We start from the raw sequence: 20,142 nt of genomic DNA, 5'->3' as shown, positions 1-20,142 counted from the left end.
ACTTAAACTGATAAAAGGTCTCCATTTTAATATGTACAGAGCTTGTTGTTTTGAGGGGTGGAATATGGAGGGGAGATGTTCAGCATTGGTTATAATGTCAGGAAGGCTTCTTAGTTGTTTTTGTTGTTGATGGAGGCTTTTGTGTTTGTCTGGTTTTTATAACAAACAACTATAGTTCTAATCCTCATTTTAGTTGCTTGTATTTTAGTTATTTGACTTGTAGTAGCAAACTTGCAGTGTTTGATTTTCATACAGTCCCACCCTCATGGGACAGTCTGTTTATGTGCTGAGGAGAAGACAACAATGCCTATTTTTGGTTTTCATATGCTTTGAAGCTGAAGTAATTTCTTTTTCATGAGATCATTCTGTTATGGCTCACTGATATAATTCATAACAACAGTGTAATTACAAGTTATGTGGCTATTGCTTCTTGGTTTTGGTAGATGAAATGACAAAATATAATAATGAGTAAATTTTTCATGTTCCCATATTTTAACAAAGATGGATTTACACTTAGCAGTGTGATTCTCATGTATTCCAGTTCAGACTCTCTAGGGCTGAAAACCTGGCTAAAACTTCCCTCCATATTATGCAAGATAGGTGGTTATTTTAATTAACTAACATATTACTTCTTTCACCAACGCTCTTGAAATTACAATAGCAATGCTGTTATTAAATACAGAATTAAAATTCATTATTAAAATAATGAAGGAGCTAAGGAAGAACTGTCTAGAAGATATATAGAGTTCATAAATGTAAAATAGTATTAGGAGCTTTAGTTGATACTGAAAACTACTTTTCCATATCAGGAGCAGGGGAATAATACATTAAAATGTAAAAACAAATTACATTTTAAAAATCAAACTAAAATGCTTTATCATTTTTTTCATTTAATTTTAATATTCCAAAAACACTACACCTGAGTTCTGTTACATTTTTCTAGATGAAAGGTCATATATTTTTTAAAAATCAAAGTATAACCTACAATATTTGGAGTAAATTTGATTAAAATATATAAAATCCTTCTTTGGTCTCATGCATGAGGCCTACAGGAAATCTTGCTAAGCATGCTATGTGTTCTTTGAAACAAAGAATTATTGAGATTTTTTTTACATAGAAAAATTATTTTTAAACTGTCCTTTCACTATTTTATTCTGCTATTCTTGGGTTTTGTAGTATTATGCTATACTCTTAAGTTTTATGTTTGAGACAGCACAGGTGTGCTGTTCCTTTTTGGGGTATCATTAGAGGTTTATTTATTGGAGTCTGAGCAAGTTTAGGGACGTTCATTGTCCATGCCAAGCTGTGCTCATGTGTGTCTAAAAGACAAAACATCACTTTCATGCTACTAAAGACCATCTGTATTTTTTTTTTTTTTACTGGAGTCTATTTGCTACTGAAAGAGTACTGTATTTTTTAAAGTATTTTTTAGACAAAATGTGCCCCTCTGTGTCATGCTGTTCACAGTGCCTCTAACTTGAGTCTGCATCTCATATTTCTCTGCTTTCATTGACGCTGCAGAATGGAGAGTAACAGGAATAAGCCAAATCCATTTCCAAGTGTCAGCACCTAAAAGGTTGGTCCTAAACTTGAAAGCTTGAATGTATCATGGCAACTGGGAGTGCACATCTGGCTTCTTATGCATTTTCCTGTGGGGTTTTTTGTGGGGGTGGAAGGGTGTTGACAGTGTTTGATTCAGATCTGTCCTGCTTGCCCTGCTTTTTATTTTAGTAACCTTCATTGGAACTTATAATTTTGTAGTTTTCATTGATCTTGAGTAGACATAGTTACATGTTGACCTTTTTTTGGAGTTTTGTATTTACTTTAACTGTGTTCTTCCAGGGATCAAAGTAGTTTCTCAAAGATTTAGTAATTTCCAGACATGCAGTTATAGACTGATAGCTATGTTAGTGTGTATGTTTGTAAGGTGCCAAAAAGCCCCTTTCTGTTATAAATAGGCTTGTAGTAAAAATTGTATTTTTCTGATTGTATTGGAGCTAGTGGCCAATAAAACAGTGATTTTATTAATCTAGTTACTCTTTGAAGCCAAATAGAAGGAAAAAATATACAGAGTATAAAATAAGAATAATTTAAATTTTTTTATATCAGTTCTCTAAGTGACAGTAATGATTGTGTTATTATCCAAGTGCCCAGGATAGATTTTTTTTTTGCCCAGGATAGATACATTTCCAGAATGAACTTTCAAAACCTGGATAATCAAATAAAGCAGTGAGAATGTGCCAACATAAACTTCTGAAACTGAGTTGGTGACTTAATGTGTATTTGAGATTCTGTCAGCCAAGACCTGAAGGATTAAAGAAAATTGGGAAAGGAAGGTATGTTGCAACATAACTGGGGAGAAAAGGCAAAACCATTTTTTGGCAAAGAGATGTAACTTTTGACACGCATTCAGCATAAAAATTGTGATGAATTCAGTCAATACAGCTAATGGGGGAGAGAGAGCAAATAGGATAAAAGCTGTCCAGTCAAAGGAGTATTGTAAATTATTTATTTCTCATCTCTGCACTACTCAGAACATGTAAAACCCTAATTACCCAAGACTTGGTCATGATACTTTAAAACAAGTCAGTGGAATATTTTTATAAATTTCCCCAGACACAAGAATAAGTCATGTCCTGAACAACTCTTTCAGCTGAATTAGAATATATTCTTTTCAGTATTGTTTTTTCAAGTTTTTACTCCTGTGGCCAAGAAGTTTTTCACCATTTGATAATGCCAGAATGAGACCAGACAATCAATATACAGTGGTGGGTTGGCCTTGGCTGGATTCCAGGTGCCCACCAAGGATACTTTATCACTTGTCTCTTCAGCTGGGTGGTGAAGAGAGAATGAGAATGTAACACTCATGGGAAAAATAAGGACAGGGAGAGATCACTCACTGGTTACTGTCAGGGGCAAAACTGACCCTACTTGGGAGAATCAGTTTGATTTATCACCAATCAAATCAAAGTAAGATAATGAGAAACAAACCCAAAATTTAAGAACACCTTTCCCCCACCCCTCTCTTCTTCTCAGGCTCACCTTCAGTCCCAGGTTCCCTACCTCCTTCATCCCAATGATGCTGGAGAATGGGAAAGGGCTGTGGCCAGCTCATCCCACATTATCTCTGCCATTCATTCTTCCTCACGGGGAGCACTCCTCACACTCTTCCCCTTCTCCAGTGAGGGTCCCGTGGGGTCACAAGTCCTGCCAGCAAACCTGTTCCAGCATGGAGCTTCTCTTTCCACAGGTTCACAGGTCCTGCAAGGAGCCAGCTCCACAGGGTAACAAGCCTCTTTCAGGCACATCCACCTGCTTTTCCCTAAGGTGCTCCATGGGCTGCAGGGGGACAGCTGCTGGGGAATCTCACCTGTGGTGCCTGGGAGCACCTCCTCCCACTTTGTCTCCACTGACACTGGTGCCTGCTGGGCTATTTGTCTCACATGGTCTCACTCCTCTCCCCAGCTGTAATTCCTCTTGCACTTGTTTTTGCCCCCCTTCTTAACTGTGTTATCCTGAGGTGTTACCACCATTGCCTTGCCTAGTGTTGGATGCATCTTGGAGCTGGCTGGCATTGGTTCCACATCCCAAACCGCACCTCGTGTACTGAAATGCAAACTTTGCAGAAATTAGGAGCTAAGCACAGAGCATAATCTATGTTGTTGGTTGTTTTTTTCTTTTTGTTTAATCTATTAAAAAATTGCTCTAATGAAAAATGTACCCCAACTAGGCAATATTTCTTGTACTCTGCATTTCTAACACTGCTGCCTTTTTAGCAGAGTTCTCCATATTTTCCTTCAGCAAAACTGGGTTTCACAATTAAAATACTCATCTGGGTAATTCCTCATCTGGGAAATATGCTCAGATAAAACCAAGCAGAGCTCATACCGCTGAGCTCATGACCTCTCCTTACCAGGTGAGGATGTTTATGCCTGTCTTTAGAGAGTGAGCAGTTGCTGGGAAGCAGATGAGCTGAGCTGTAAGCTTTTCTTTGCTTCTCCCCTTGTGGATGGGTGTCTTGATCACTGTATCAGGGATGTAGCCAGGTGTGTGGGTTGTGGTGTGTTTTGTGCTGTCTGTGGAAACTGTGGGTAGCAAATAATGCAGAGGTCACAGGACCCGTAGAATGAACAGCTGTGTAAAGAGAAAGTGAGTGATTTATTAAATTTTGTGTGTGGTGTGTGTGGGCCCACTGATGAGGCTGCTCCTAAGTGGATCCTGTCCCTTACAGCAGATATTACACAGCCTCGACTGTTTTTTTTTCTACAATGCTTTTGATTATCAATAACCATTTAAACTAGATTGTTAAAAGCATTCACTTGCAACTTTAATTCCTTGCAAACTGAACATTTGTAATCCTTCTGCATAATAATTATTCATTCTTTTTTTGTATGCATAAAATAATGAGACACATAAAATTGCTGGGCCAGAATTAACTAAAGTTGATTATTAATGAGATCAAACAGACAATTAATGGATTTGAAAAGTGAACTACTACAGAATTCTTTATGTATATTTCCTGGAGTTCATTTAAAATTAGAAAGTTAGTGCTAAGTTCTGTTCCAAAGGAAATGTTAGGCATTTTGTTATTCACTTTAGGGAGCCTAGATTTTAATTTGTTTTGCTTCATCACAGTCCACCATCTGCCTCCTCAGGTGAGGGACGCATGAGGGATCTGTGAACAGTTTCCATAAACAGTTGGCTTGCACCTGGGAGGGCTGAAGGAAACCTATCACTTTTGTGAGAAGTTTCTGTTTGCCAATGGACAAATAGGAGAGACAAAAAGGTGATACTGTGTTACCATTTTTCTTTCTCCCATCACAATTCCTATAAAGTTTTTAGAGTCTCTTGTTGTCTGTGGTTTTGTCTCCATTTCTATCTTTGGTGCATCAGTAAGGAGGGCTTTGTTTTTAAGCTGCTGTGCAGGTTATCAGTAATTTGTGTTATTTATTGGTAATCACTGAGACCAAGGGACAGAGACATATTTTGAGATGTTTTTCCTGCCATAGCATCTCCCTTGATATGCATAGTTTGATTAAAGAGTGTCATCAAAATTCTTCCTTCAGGACAGATATTATTAAGAAATTTATAATCCGTTATAACTGAAGTAGCACCTCACAGAAACAAAACTCCCCTGCTCCTTCTCAGCCCTGAGTTTTCTCTGGGTTTGGGAACAGAGATCTGAAGTCTTCAGAACAATATCCTCTTTCTAAAACATCATCTTCCATAGTGGGAGACTGGGAAAGTATCTTCAAAAGATTGTGTGACAAGGTGGTAGGCATCTACTCTGAATTGTAGGTTATTTGTTGAGGCTCCAGATATTTTTGCCAGTAAGGCCTAGGAACAATAAATTGGTCTATTTGTAACCTATTATTTTTATCTGTCCTTTCATCTATCTTTCTATCTTGACATAGTCCTACTATGTCAATATGCAATGTATTCTTGTCCAGGATGTGTTAGATACTGCACAAAACCAGGAATGGCATTATCTATACCTGACAGTGTATGGCCTTGAACTTGTGAGAATGTTGGATGTAATAACCTGTCACTGTATCTCTAAAGTACCCACCAGAGGAATTATGCTAGAGTGAATGTGGCTCCTGAGAAGATTGGCATGGAGCAAGGCAATTCCTATCTCAAAATGTTGAGTTTTCATCAGATGTTTCTATTTGAGAGTGGAAAAGTAAAATGTAGACTTGTCAGTCTTTATTCTTTGAGTAAGCATGGATAAATTGTTTACTAGAAGAAACTGCAGCACACAGCTTATGAGAAGTATTAGAGACAGAATAAGAAGAGAATGAGTGGTACTGTATTCTATATGGGTACTGCAGGCAGTCCTGCTGAACTTGCCTTTAGTTGTGTTAACTGAGAAACTTTAGGTCCACAAAATACCAGAAATGGCAAAGTTAAATAATACTGAGGGTTTTTTATAGGGAAAGGATTAGCCTGAGTAATGAGTAACCAATAAATGTGGAGGGTTTTTTCTCTTTTTGAATCAAGGTAAGATGTTTTCATTTCTAATCACTTTGTATTAGGCAAAATAATACGTTTTTTGGACAAAAATAGGACGGTTTTTGTTCCTCTGATCTTGAACCTATTTTATGTAGGTATTTCTAGTTGTGAATGTCCAAATTAATTTATAAACACAAATGCTGGACTAGAGTATGTTAGGGAATATTTCTGCTTTGCTAGTTAGTGTTCCTATTCAAGTTCCTTTGAAATAAACTTTTTTTTTGGTTTTATGTATCAACCTTTCTTGTCTTACAGTTGGTTTTGTTCTGTAATAATTTAATTAATCAGCTTCATACATCTCATTCTCTGTCACAAGTGAATTTTCTACGTCCCATCTGTATTGCTTTAATTTACTGATTATAATTTGCTCATTATAATTTATGATTAAGTCAAGAAAAATTCTTTCATCTGTTGTGATGAAAGTCTGGTCTCTTTGGAATAGGTTACTTGAAATGTATGCTTCCCCAGGTAGTGTTTATAAGTTAACATATCTTCTGCTTTAAAAAAAAAAACCCAGCCTGTAAATTTTACTTCAGTGTTATACAATCCTTTAATGAAGATGTTGGGAAGAGGGATTAAAAATTCCCTTTATTTTGGATGAGGTAGGTTCTACCAACCTAATGTATTTCTGGCAATAAGGTAATTGACTGCTTTAGCAAGGTAAGGCAGTAGATGTACTCTGTATTAATCTGAGCAAACCTCTTGGTGGGTGGGAAATTACCACAAGGGAGGGCAGCAGTGCTGCTGTAACATCATGAACATGGAACATACAGCAGTATCTTTTGAGAATCAGTGATGCTCACTGTTGCATATAGGCAAAGCCTTGTAAAATTATTAAAATAAGGCCCTTGTTGCCCTTGTAAAATCATGGCTCAGGCCTGCTGCTTCAGCTAAGTAGAAGAGAACTCTGGGAAGGTGACTCAGCTGAGAGGTAGAAAACAAGCTATAAAACCATTATGTTTTCTCATTGCAGTGTATGGTAGTTGGTTAGATTATGTTTGTTATGATTTAAAGCTATGTAACTGATAAAGGCCTGACTGCTTTAAAAGGCCTGGGTTTTGCAATAAAGCAGCTCTTCTTTTCACTGCCTGGAGACTCAGCATTGCTCTACATCTTACAGTTCACTATCAGAACCATTTCATATTCTAATGGGTGTATTTTGTGCTCAAGGATTAGGATGACAAATATTGTGACATTTTGGAAGAATTTGGGAGTTCGGGATAATATCATAGAAGGCAAGAGGTGATCTTATGGTCTGGAGTTACAGAAAAGTCACTTAATACTGCAAAGCACAAAATCATTCATTTGCAGAAGAAAAGCAAGAATGAGGATTAGAACAAGGCATTTTAATTTATTATTGACACATATTCTTGGACTTTTCATATACTGGAATTGAATGAAGAGCCTTACTTGATTTCTTGGGTTGCTGGAAATCGCTGTAAACATTAGCCTTTATCATCAGATCTTGTTCTTAAATTTCATTTTTTTCTCCATTGTGAGAGTGTTAAATATCAAAACAGATACACCCAGAGAGGATTGTGTAATCTCCATCCTTGGAGATTCTGAAAACTTTACCAGACAAAATGATGAACACCCTGTTCTAAGAGGACCTGCTTTGAGCAGGAGGTTGGCTGAATGATCTCCAGGGGTATCATCTAACCTGAATTATTTAATATTCCTGTCTGCTGTTTTATTTGCTGGATTACCAGTTGGAGCTCATTATTCTCTTCTGCAGTGGTATTCTTCCCTATAGCAATGTGAGCTTTTTATGTGAATTCTTGGAGGAGTGTTTGCCTTCCCTACAATTCAGTATGACAGAGCTGATTCTAGCAGTCAGTAATCTCCTGTTAAGGATTAATCCCAGATCTTTTCAGCACAATTTCTTAACGTTTTGGGTTTTTTTTCCTGCAGATCCCATCATGCAATTTCTTATTGCATGGACTGGGTTAACACCTCAAAATAGTTCTTCACAGATTGTCTGTATTTTTACCTTCTTTTTGTTGTCCCTGCTTAACAACATGTCTCCTGTTTCATATTTTGTGGAGTTTATCAATCTTGAAGTTCTGAGGTTAGTCTGATCTTGAATTAGATGAAAATAATAATAAACATTCTCAGAAGCAACTTGGAGAAAAAGCTACTTCAAGAGTCAGCTGTTTTATTGGAACATGTTGCTTACAGTTTTAAAACAGGGTTGTAGAAAGATTTTTTTTCTTATTCCTGTTACACATCTCAGTATCATCTGGCTTTTAGTTTGTTTACTTCTTTAGTCTTGGTATCTTTTTACTTTATTTTTCTCTTTGAACTTTACAAACTACAGCAGTCATGCAGAAGCAGGAAATGGCAGCTGACTGTAGAGCCTCCTAAAGATACATTTCCCTACAGAGATCATTAGAATTAAATTTGAACAACAAATAATTTTTTTTCTGAAGGCATTATATCAAAAAAATGCCCTTTCGTCATACTGAGAATAGAAAAACACTTAATTCAAATTGTTGAATTTGAAAATACATCTTTTGGTTTCTCATGGGGATATAAGTACCACTTTGGTTAACAGTTCAATTTTTGTGACTCCCAAGAAGTAGTCCATCTGACATTTTAGTTGATTTTACATCTTTATGCTGCCTAAGGGAAACAATTCCTTAGGGAAACTGTAATAAAAGTAGATAGGATTGCTTAGAGGTAGATGCAATGCTATTTATATCTGGCAAGAAAAGTGCCAAGTATTTAATGCCATTTTGAAAGGCATCAATAAGTTTTAATCTGGAATATTGTGTGTAAGTGACCATCAGTAATCAAGAAGGTTGAATTCGGGCTTAGTAGGAGAAGGTTTTAGAAGTGGAAAGTTGCTTTAATGAGAAAGATGCTAAAAGCACTTGGCTGTGCAGGGTGAAAGCTAAAAAGCGAAATTATTGTTATCTTTGAAAATAGAACAGGAGAGAGAAATACAGAGTGGGATCTCAGTTATTGAGGATAGAAGCTAGAGGAGGTAAAAGGATATCAAATGAGGTAGGTTTCTGCCTAGGAAAGCAGCAAGATAAAAATATTCCAGTGTGACAAGCAGTGGTAAAAACTCTTGCTTGTCCTATTATCTTTTTCTTATCTGCATGCCAAGGTCATGGAGTCAATCCCTGTAGAGGCCATTCACTTAAAGTGTTGCACTTGATGGTCCTTGTGGGTCCCTAACAACTCAGAATATTCTGTGATTCTGTGATAATTTAAGAATGAAAGCATATGAAACATTGCCCGAAATAGCAAGGAGAGAGACTTGGTCACCCAGGAAATCTTCTCCATTTGAATTTGGAATAACTTCTTCAGGTCCTACACACGTTCCACAGGTTCCATTTTTAAAGTGATGTATTTGATTTTGTATTTGCTACAACTAAAGGAAAGTTGCAGGAAACTTCCAAAGAGTTATCATTAGAAATAGTAATTAGAAGTCTTAGTTGTTACTACTGTGCTTCTTGTAATTAGAAAGCTGCCAGGTTATCTGCAAACCTCCTTAAAAAAAAAACAAAATGAAAGAAAAACCCATACTCAAAAACCTGTCATCCAAAACAGTAAGCCAGATTAAACTTGTGTGAAGTATCTTATGTAAAGAATTGAATGATGACCATTTAGGTAGCAGTACTTAAAAGCATGTCCCTGGGTAATGTTTATTGTAAGCAGAGTTTTTCAGAGGCCCTTGCTGCTTCTTTCTAATGTAGTAATTCTTAGGAATTTGCCAAAAAACTCATCCTACTTTGTCACTACTGCTTGAGTAAAAAGAAGTGCCACTAATAAGAGCTTTCAGTCTACAAATCAGATATGGTGGAGAAACAGAATAGAATGCACAGATCTGTTCTGGAGATTTAGTGACAGTATTATGTTTTCTGCCAATTAAATAATTTTGAAGAAATTTATTGAGAGGAAGACTAACTAGATGGAGCAAAAACAACAGAGGTCATCTAGGGTTTAATACACAGAAGAGGGAGGCAAGGAGAGAAGGAGCCATGAGAGTGATAGAGCTCAAAACAGGCCACATCTAGAGCAAAAGATGGTGGAAAAAATAAAGCTGGCACATGGTTGGAGCAAGCTTTTTGAATGCAGGGAATGCCCAGGAAAAAAATACAACAGTAGACCTATTGTCTTTAGAAAACCAAATGATCCCCACAAAAGGACTTTGCTGATTCCATTCTGACTTCCTCCCAGCATTTCTTTTCTCAAGAATAAGAAGAAAAAAAATCTCACAAGAATGAACAGTTCATTCAAAGGGATGCATTTTGAGCACTTACCAACAAAGTTTAAATTTCATTTTATAAAACATCATCACAATGAAGGATAACCATGAGAGAAATTGCCTTTGTTCCCTCTCAGAAAGTGCTCCACAAGGAGCTGGAATGAATAAGCATCTGGGGACAAAAATGAGGGAATTGATGAGAAATCTGGGAGCTAAAGAATGAAATAGTCATAGAGAAGCTGGTTAAGCTACTTGAAGTTTGATAGAGCAGATCTGAGCTCCTGAAGTGCTGTTGTGACCCCACATAAATTTCAGTCATATCCAAAATTGATATGACAGCCTTCATTGGTGATGCATTTTTTTAATAAGACCAAAATGCAAGCTGTTTTCCCTCTGTTGTTTTTAAACACTATTGTGAAATCCCAGTCTGAAAGGAAGTTGTTCTGGCACGTGATAGGGTGCTGAAGAGTTTTGTAGCACATTTTAGACATGATGAGGACAGGGGTGTATCACAGACAAGTTTTAGAGCTTCTTGTCATGATTCGTCATAGCCTAACAATAGACTAATGGAAGCGTCTTACAGAAAGCCCAAATATATACGAGGAACAGATGGCAGTTTCTGTTCTTAGTCTGTGTCCATTAAATAGATTTCACACATATCCCCAAGGCTTATATCTGTTGTGCATAAAGAGAGCCATGAGCAGAGCACTGCAGTATTTGACCTCTGTATTGTGCCTTCTTGTATGTGAAATTCAGCTACAGCATGCTCTGAAATGAATGATTAGTGTCTAGAGATACTATTGCTTTCTATGGTATAAAAGTGCCTTGGAGTTTCATTTGAAAAAAAGATTTGTGTAACTCAAACATGAGATTGTGAAATAAGATTTGTTTGAACACAAAATTTACTTGAACCTTAAGAAATTTTTTTTCTGATTAAAATATAGGCATTATTCCATTTTAAAAGGGTGCAAATCAAAGCTCTGACAGCAACCAAAGAATAGCATGAAAAGTGAAATCTGGTGTATGCTGCCTTTTCCATTGGTTTGATGAATTTTGAAAGGTTAAATTCCATCAGAACATGGGGAAAGTGTGACAATGACTGTGCCAGTTTGGTTCAAATAATGTCTTTTTGACATTTCTTGTGGCCTTATCAAACATTCCACTTTTCATTATGGTGTTTAGTAAATGTGCTTATCTTTGTGCTGAACTTTTAGGTAAGTATGAAAGTTGTGGTATGCTTCAGCTCTGATTACTGATGAAACAGCACAATGGGGCTTCAAGAACTGCCAACACAGGCTGGATTTAGACAGTAACGATCAAGTGCTCATCAGTTCCTGCAAGATTCACCTGAAGTTAAATTATTAGATGCAACATCTGAATGTTTCCTAAAATGGAAATCCATTCTGTGTTTTAGAAATTCAAATGTAGTTGTCACTATTGCAGCACTAGTTATCACTGTAACAAGTAATTCTTCCCTCATGGGATGAGGCACTGATTCTCATAGGTGAAGATGGGAAAGCTGGGACAATAAAACATAGTGTTGGAATAGTGTAGTGGTTTTCCAGTTAAACCAGCCTTAACTAAGTCTGTGGTTAATCTGTTTTTAATTTCAGGTATTAAGTAATATTATTCTTCATTAATTTATATAGAGAATTGAAATTTAAGATCAACAATAGATCTCTATGATATAGGCTTTAGCTTTATTATATTTTTACACTTCTCTTTATTAAATGTAGCTATGGCTGCTTCTGTTTTGATGGCTTGGCTGCTCAGCTTCATAATGTAATTTTCCTTAGCTGGTGTAAAAAAAATTCTATCCAAGCCATAAACAATGCAATATTTATAATTATTCCATTAAATATTTATATGTTCTGACATACTAGGTCTTTATCTGTTTGATCTGTATATATATAAATGGTTAAAGAAGGTATAAAAGAGGATAAATTTTTCTGAGATTTGTATTTTCAGGACCTGTGAAAAAACTTCTTTTACAACAATTGTATTTCAACATCTTTGTGTCAACATTTAGAGAGCAAGGGGCAATTGGTAAGGATTATTTTGGTATGCACCTGGATATGTAAAAGTGTAGGAAAAAGATAAGTATTGAGTGGACTGTTCTACATAATTCACAAGAAGTCCTAAGTCTGCACAAACCGTATGAAAAGTCCTAAGGCTACTTAAGGCTCTGTTGTACTTTATTTATATGTTTTTTTGAACTGAGGCAAGTATCAGTCATGTCAGTAAAATAAGTGAAGGCCTTTAATGTTTGCTATTCATTCTTTCTTGTGCTCCTTTTTCATTTGATACTGTATATGACTGCTATCTTGGTTCCAGTGTTAAAATTATTTTGGCAGGCTAGATCAGCTAAGGTTCAGATTTGCTTTGACTCCAGGGAAATACTGTCCCCAGTAGGGTGAAGTGACATTGTGAAACATCTGGTCAATTCTTTCCCTCTTTTGCACGCAGTTTTGCCTTTGGGAACTGAAAGCTGCATCTGAAATGCAACTGTGAAATCTTCATTTTATCACCTAAAATGTGTTTAATTAGAAATCATTCACAGGTTTTTAAACCTTAGATGACTGGTGAATTTGTATAGTGGATTTTTCTTTTAAATCTTTTGTGCTTACGGTGTGTTACAACACAGCTACTGTGTTATTCATCACAGAAGGATTTTATTATTGGTGCATTCTTCTGAAGATGATGGTATCAGAGGGAGGGTATCATCCTTTTTGCACATCCATGGGACAATACAAAGAGAAGAGATGTTCCAGGAGTGCTTCTAGTTATTTGTTCTATAGAGCTACAGAATTGAATCTAATCTTTAAGTGGTAAAAACCAATATTGTTCCACTGACATAAGTGCTGACTGAAAATCTTATTTTCTATATAGTATCAAGCGAGAATGCGGGACATGAAATCCGCCAGGATTAATGGATGTGCTGTGCGTGTCCACATGCTGTATTTGTCTTCCAGACATCGTGATGAGTGGGCACAAAAACAATTATGTGGGCACAGCGGTAACAGAGTGATCTTCAAGTTGATTACAAACAATATAAAAAGGCCTAAGTGGTGAGAAGTTAAAATATGATTTGAAATACAGTTATCATACTTCAATTGCTTCTGTGGACCAGTAAGAAAAGAAAGAAGCTAAGTGCAAAGAAGAGGCAGCTGTAGAAGGGGAAAGTATAACATCTAATTACAGGAATTAACTGGTGTGCTTAGGCTGGACTTCAGTGAATACTTGAAGTTGGCAAGGCTTTTTATTCTCACTCTTGTGCCACAGCCACTTTCTGCAGCTGCATGTTTAAGAGGATCAAGCCTGTGTCTTCTGAGTCCAGTCACTTTTGTGGTGTAAGGTGCTGGGACCCTTTCTTATGTCAGGGTGCCCTGGTGCCACGCTAACCCACAGGAGCAGTGTGAGTGAGGAGTCACTGACTGGTTCCTGTGACAGAGAGCAGAAACCCAGAAGCAGTGTGTCCTCTTCGGCTTGAGGCAGCAGAGCCTTTCAATTTAAACATCACTCTAGTCTGCTCTACCACATACTTGGAAATGTTCAAATGAAACTTTTCACCTTGCATGTCTGCAGAAAAATATACTTAATGTAATATCATAAACCTGAATTTATCATCATTCACCTCAGATCTAATTCGAAAATAATCTTGAACCAAGCATTCATCATCCCAAGATTTTATCTCTGGACATCAAGGTCTTCATGACTAAAATTCAAAAAGCAGACAAGTAAATGCCATCAAAGAGTTTTCATAGTGTGCATGTGCTCAGGCACTGCACACATACAAACATGCACAAACACACACACACACGTGCCTCACCAGTTGAGACTGTCAGTGTCAGAGGACTGTTGCAGAACTTGTGATTTGTTCTCATTTGCTAATAGTCCAGGTGCTTTTGAGCACTGAGTTTGAGCTCACAGCCCATTGTAAATTCTATCTTAGCAGCTTTGCATTTCACTTTTAGCTCTGGTGTTCTGTCTTGAATTCCTTATAATGGGTCAAGCATGTTTTATTTAAAATTGAAATTCATAGCATAAGTATGTGATAGCATATTTTGTAACTTCCCATATTGGAAGAATTAGATCTAATTAATTACAAAGTAAATATTACATGCAATGCACAGTTTGATTTTACTTTACTGCATATACCATGTAATTATCCAAATATACTGGATACCTTTATGCTTCAGTTCTGATCTCAAAGCAGACTTATTGCACTTGATCTTCCAAATCATTACCACTGTCTTTAAGTAGAGTATCCAAATACAGTTGTGCTATACTCTTCCTATTTTTTTCAGATATTTTCTCTGTGAACCCAGAAAACAGTGTTTGTTCACATGTTTCTGAAATTGTAACTGTACCTTGTGTAGAAGGGCATTTCTTAATCTCTCAGAATCAAGCGCTAGAGCTGTGGTTGGGAGAGAAGGTGATCTTAGCCAGGATGACAGCTAATGATTAAATCTGAGGGGGAAGAGTGGTAGAAGGGATGAAGAGTGGTAGAAGTGATGAAGAAGGATGTGGAGTGTTTGAAAGAGACATGATTAAAGCTTTAATTGAAAAAGAGAAAGATGATAGGTTTGCAATAAACATTAAGATTCTGGTGTTATAAGTGGAACTGGAACTCTGTGAGTAGATGTGGTCCTTCAGGCCAGGGGATGGTGATTCCAGGGCTTCTGGGTTAAGAAAGAAAGAATAAGGGGTCACAAAAGGGTATCTTTGAATAGGACTATAGTGTAGGGGCAGAACTCACACACCTTTCTCAATTATCTTCTCTTTTTTTTTTTTGTCTCCCTTGTCTGAAATAGAGCAGCCTTATGTCAAAGCCTTTTTTCATCTTTTGTTTCTTTATTGCCTCGTACAAATCATTGCAGTGTTTCCTTACCAAGTTTCTTCCCTTTAGTGGTTAGTAAATTCAGATGTAGAGATGCTTGAGTGCATATGACCTGGGTTTTCTTTAGTGGATGACTGTGGATTGAGATAAACCAGAATGAGTAATGTTCCAGAGTTTGTTGTTTTAATATGGTGTGAACCATAAAAAAGTATTTCATTTATACTAGTGAATTTTCAGAGCTAAATTTTCTGACAGGGCTATAAATTTCTGTGAATAGCCCCAGATTTTTTCAAGAGACAGACATATATTTTCACTGTCCTAGCTCTCTCTACTTTAATTAACCCATGTGCTAAATTAAGAACCCCTGTTTCCTTCTGAGGAGCAAATTGGTGTGACATCAGTAACAAACCTTCTTGCTTTCTGACCAAAGAACTGTCAAAGATGAACAAGAATCCTTAACCAAGTATAGAATTCACTTGGAATTGCTAAATGCAAGCCATAGCTGAGCTCAGAAGAGTCTTATTATTGAGGTCATGGTCTGTTCTGTGGTAGGCATTAAATACCATTCTATTGCCCCATTTCTGTAAGCTGAGAGGAGCTTGGATCTCTCTCTGACCCTTTTCTCTCTGTCCAGCTTCACAGAAATTGGGTAACATTCTCAGTCTGTGTGAGGTAGTTTTGAGGATATTCAGCTGTAAAACTGAAGACACAAGCCTATGTTGGCATTGCCAGATGAAATAGAGCATCAGGGAATCAGAGAGGGGAAGGGCATCTTCATTCGACGAGTATAAGGTTATCTGCTAATGATTTTGAGGATAGCAAAAATCTGTTTTAATCACCATGGTACATTTGTGTTTTGCTTCGTTAATATGCCATTTTTGCAATAAATTATGTCACTATGTCTAACTTTCCTCAAGGTCTGTGAGTGACCTTCTCTCCTGGAAGTTTTTGTAATACCACATTTGAAGAACCTCTTTGTGGGTCATATTGGAACAAAACTGAAAGCTAAATTTAGCTTTTATTGATGGGATTGGGGCTTGCAAACTCAAATTTTTGCACAGAAGTTTTACTGAAACTCATCTTGACTAAGCACTGGAACTTTGCTATTGTGCCAAACAAAAGGAGAATATTATAAAGGCAAGATCACTTAGTATAAAATCTTGCTGCTTGGCTTTTTGTATTACTTCTGAGCTTGGTATTGGGTTTTAATATTGGAAGTTTATGGCAGAATCAATTCATTATTAATGAGAAATCTACACTCTGAAAAGAATACTTTAACTAGTGCCCTAGCTAGATAAAATGTCTTTTTCTTTTTTTTTTCTTTCATTTTTGCTAAAGAATGCAAAGTAGAATCATAGAATATGATCAGTTGGAAAGGCCCCATCAGGAACATTGAGTCCAGCTCCTGGCTCTGCACAGGACATCCCAGGAATCGCATAATGTTCCTGAGAACATTGTCCAAGCCCTTCTTGGACTCAGGCTTGGTGCTGTGACCATTTCCCTGCACTTGCTATTTGGTAAAACGTAAGAGTAGGAAAAATATTACCAGATAGTGTCTGTTCTGAATAGCAGTTTTGTTAACTGGAATGCATTTGGCATCTAATGGACAACCAAACTCGAATTATACAATAGCAGAGCTGTGCAGTCATTTGTGTTATTTAGTGCTGATCTCATAGCCTAGTGAATGCTACGCAGATTTAGAAGTTGGGAGATGTTCTCCCAGTGAAGAGCAAGTTTATTTCAGTAGTCAGGACAAATTTCCTTGCCAAGAGGCACCTTGTCTTTGGCAAGGGTCCTTTTAGGAGGAGTTGAATTCCTTATTGCCCAGTAAATTTTCCTTGCTACTTTCTTTGAAAAAGTAAAAAGTTTTAACCCATGAGGAAGAGCCAAACTTTTATGAATATCTTGATGGTGTCTGTAATAAAATGTATGTGAACAGCAATGACCCACAACTCTTCCTTCATTATAGCTTAATGCACACCTAAGTAATGTGAAGTCAGAAATAAACATGTATGTGTTTGGCTGGGTCAGGTCTGTCATCTCAGATATGATGAGTTTTTGGTTTAAAGATATTGGAAATATGCAAAAACCTGACTGGATAATGTCCTGATCTACCTGCTGGCATTGGCCCTCCTTTGACAAGGACATGACCTCCAGATCATCTTAGCCCTTCTGAGGCAGGGTTAGGTTTTTGGGGGCTCTCAACTTGCCAGAGAAAGAGACAGGAGAAGTGAAAGTCAAGCTAATGTTTTCCAGTGAGACACAAGTTCAGTTCAGCCTGTAGGAAACACTGCTTAAAACCACTGGAAATGACTGTGACAGATTCAGTCCTATCAGTTGTTTTGCGGGCTCCTGTGTAATTGATTTGTGTGGGTTCCACTAGAAAATGCTTGTGTATGTCAGGCAATATTCTAATGTTGGGAAACTTTGGTCACTACTTGTTCAAGGGAGTGATGCACACTTTTAAATTCTAGCTAAATCTGAGCTGCATTTGACATAATTTTTTAGAAATTATTTGTTATTAAGAATGTATTTGAGGCATATTCAGAATAACTCTTTACTGTATCTAGATGTGATTGAGTTGGGGATGGAAGATTTCAGAAAGAGGTGCATTCATTTCTGATGTTTGCAACTGGATTATGAGGGTGGTTTCATGTCCTTGTAGTCTCAGCTTCAATTTCTTGCTCTTTGAAGGTGGCCATCCTACAACTCTCCATAAAGAAGTTCTGGAAACATGAGCATGCTAAGAGCTGCGATATGATTTGTAATTCGAACTATTAAAAAAGAACAAGCTAGGCTTTCAAGGGATCTAACCAAAGTTTTATGACGTTCTATAACAGGATTTTTGGCAAAAGTTAGCTTAGACCTAAGGTGTTAGAGTAAAATAGTTTATTTTTAATTGTTTTAAAAAGGGCACTTAATTTTTGGAGGACTAGTTATTTCAGAAGGTTTGTAAACAAGGTAGGTGGAATGTTTTAGAATAAAATATTCTTTAAAGACATTTAAAAATCTGGTTGTGTTTTTTAACATTTTCCAGCTTGTTTGCTGATTTCCAACTCCATTACTGCAATGTAGCTAAGTTAAATGTTAATAAATGGAATAGTGTGTTCAAAGTTAGTTGTGGAGAGTGTCATTGGTAATTGCAGCTTAGTGATACCTACGTTGTTGACAGATTTGGAGGGGTAGGAGAACATACAGGAGGAGCTGTGTCTGTTCTGGTTTGGAATTTTTGGGTCTGGGATTTTTTGCCAGGCCAGGAAATTGAGTGTGATAATGACCATGGGTTTGCTTTATCACAATTCTTGCTGGGTTTTCTTCACATTGCTTCAGAGTATCAATCTTCAGTCTTTTAATGGGTTCACTTTACAAATGTGCTTGATATTTTGAAATAGCTCTAAAAGTTTCCATGTGAACACTTTAGGATGAGCTGAATTAATAGTATATACTGCACTAATCTGAGAGTCAAAATATGTACAAATCTTTTTTACCCTGGAATTTTGTAATAATGATTTACTTAAAGTTTACAAATTATATTCATATTACTCGAGTTGATAATTAACACTATTGACAAGTACAAAACCAGTGTGGAAATGCTTGATGTACTTGTATATAAGAGAGGAGTGTTCTCTGAGTTCCTATTACAGCTTTCCTACATCTGGTTTGTATCATTCACAGTAGAAGTGGCAGATGTTGGAGGCATTTATATGAAAATTTATTCTCTTTACCTAAAGACAAAATTGAAGAACTTGTTTGACTTTATTTAATTTTAAAATTCCTCTACTGAGTATAGAAAGAAGCTTTACCTTCTGCCATTTAAGGAAATCTAGCAGTGAGGTGCTGAATGAAACGCATCATTTCATTCTCCTGAAGCAGAGGAGCATGTTTTGAGCTGTTTGCTACAATGCTTGTTTGGCTTCCTGGGTGTGATTGTATCCATATGAATTTGGGTACTCTAATTTGAAAATGTTTTGAATACTGTACACAGTAAGATCAAAGAGCTTTCCAAAAAGAGCAAGAAACTAAAAGGTCATAATTCTTTTTTTAACCACTGGGTCCCAGTTAGAGCCTTACACAGATAAACAAAAGCAGAAAAATCGGGTAGTTTAGAGCAGTTGGAAAGGGAGAATTCATATTTAGAGATGTCCATGTAATAAAATGTCAGCTGTAAAAGCAGACCTAAGAGAATGCCAGGGAGTGTCCGTTTTGTCAAATTCCTTAGAGAGAAGAAAATATATTCAGAGATAAGAGTGGCAAAGTAAGAGGAGATGGTTTCATTCATCCCATGCTCACCTTAAGGACTGGTTCCCACTTACTACCTTTTCCCTGTGTAAGCTAATTCTGCAGAGCTTTGAAAGCTTGATTGGCTTTGCTGCATTCGCAGTAGGTCACTTCTACATTTCATTGTTCTGGGAGGTGTGGAGCATGACAGCCAGATGCTTCAGAGAGAGTTACAGGGTGGCAAACTGCTGAGAGCCTCTGGGAGCAGATGTTGAACCCCAGGCCCAAAATCTGAAGTTCTTTACAATTTGGAGCCTTCTAATAAAGAAAAGTGCTTTTGTTAAGTGGTTATTTTTTCCTTATCTATTCTCAGGGTTGCTCTCGTGGAAAATATTCCTGAAGGGATCAACTATTCAGACAGTGCACCATCCCATTTGTCTCTTTTCCAAGGCTGGATGAATTTGCTTAATATGGCTGAAAAGTCTGTTGACATAGTGTCTTCCCAGTGGGACCTCAATCACAGTCATCCATCAGCATGCCAGGTATGTTCTAGCCTAACAAAAGAGTGGGACCTTAACAGTCTGTTCTTGTTGTCAAACTTAATTTTACAGAACTAAAACCCTTCCGTGTAGCAGAACTATTTGTCTGGGTAGTCTAAAAATAATTTTCTTATGGGGATTTTCCTGCCAATACAAAATTTCTAAGAGCAGTGATGTGCTTGGATAGATAACATTCAACATACACTTACAGCACTTCCATCTTAGGAAAGAAAGACATTGTGTAACCTTAAGAAAGCTGTCAAGTTGTATCTATATTAGCACATCTACCTATTTGATAATATTCATACGTCTATACA

At 36.9% G+C, this 20,142-nt stretch overlaps 1 protein-coding gene across 8 annotated transcripts in view; it reads left to right on the top strand.

The window, feature by feature from the left end:
- PLD5 (phospholipase D family member 5) overlaps positions 1-20,142 on the top strand; it is a 185,785-nt gene that overhangs the window by 87,301 nt on the left and 78,342 nt on the right. For 5 of the 8 annotated variants that reach the window (XM_074537247.1, XM_074537248.1, XM_014268972.3 and 2 more), the window contains one exon: positions 19,660-19,828. The exons of the other annotated variants lie outside the window; for them this stretch is intronic. In XM_074537247.1, the coding sequence (XP_074393348.1) occupies positions 19,660-19,828 (169 nt within the window). The remainder of the gene's footprint in view (positions 1-19,659; positions 19,829-20,142) is intronic. 8 annotated transcript variants of the gene reach the window in all.

This window comes from Zonotrichia albicollis, chromosome 3 (genome assembly GCF_047830755.1).
Source record: "Zonotrichia albicollis isolate bZonAlb1 chromosome 3, bZonAlb1.hap1, whole genome shotgun sequence".
NCBI lineage: Eukaryota > Metazoa > Chordata > Aves > Passeriformes > Passerellidae > Zonotrichia > Zonotrichia albicollis.
Note: the sequence above shows the minus strand (reverse complement) of the source record. Positions and strands in the feature narration are given on the sequence as shown.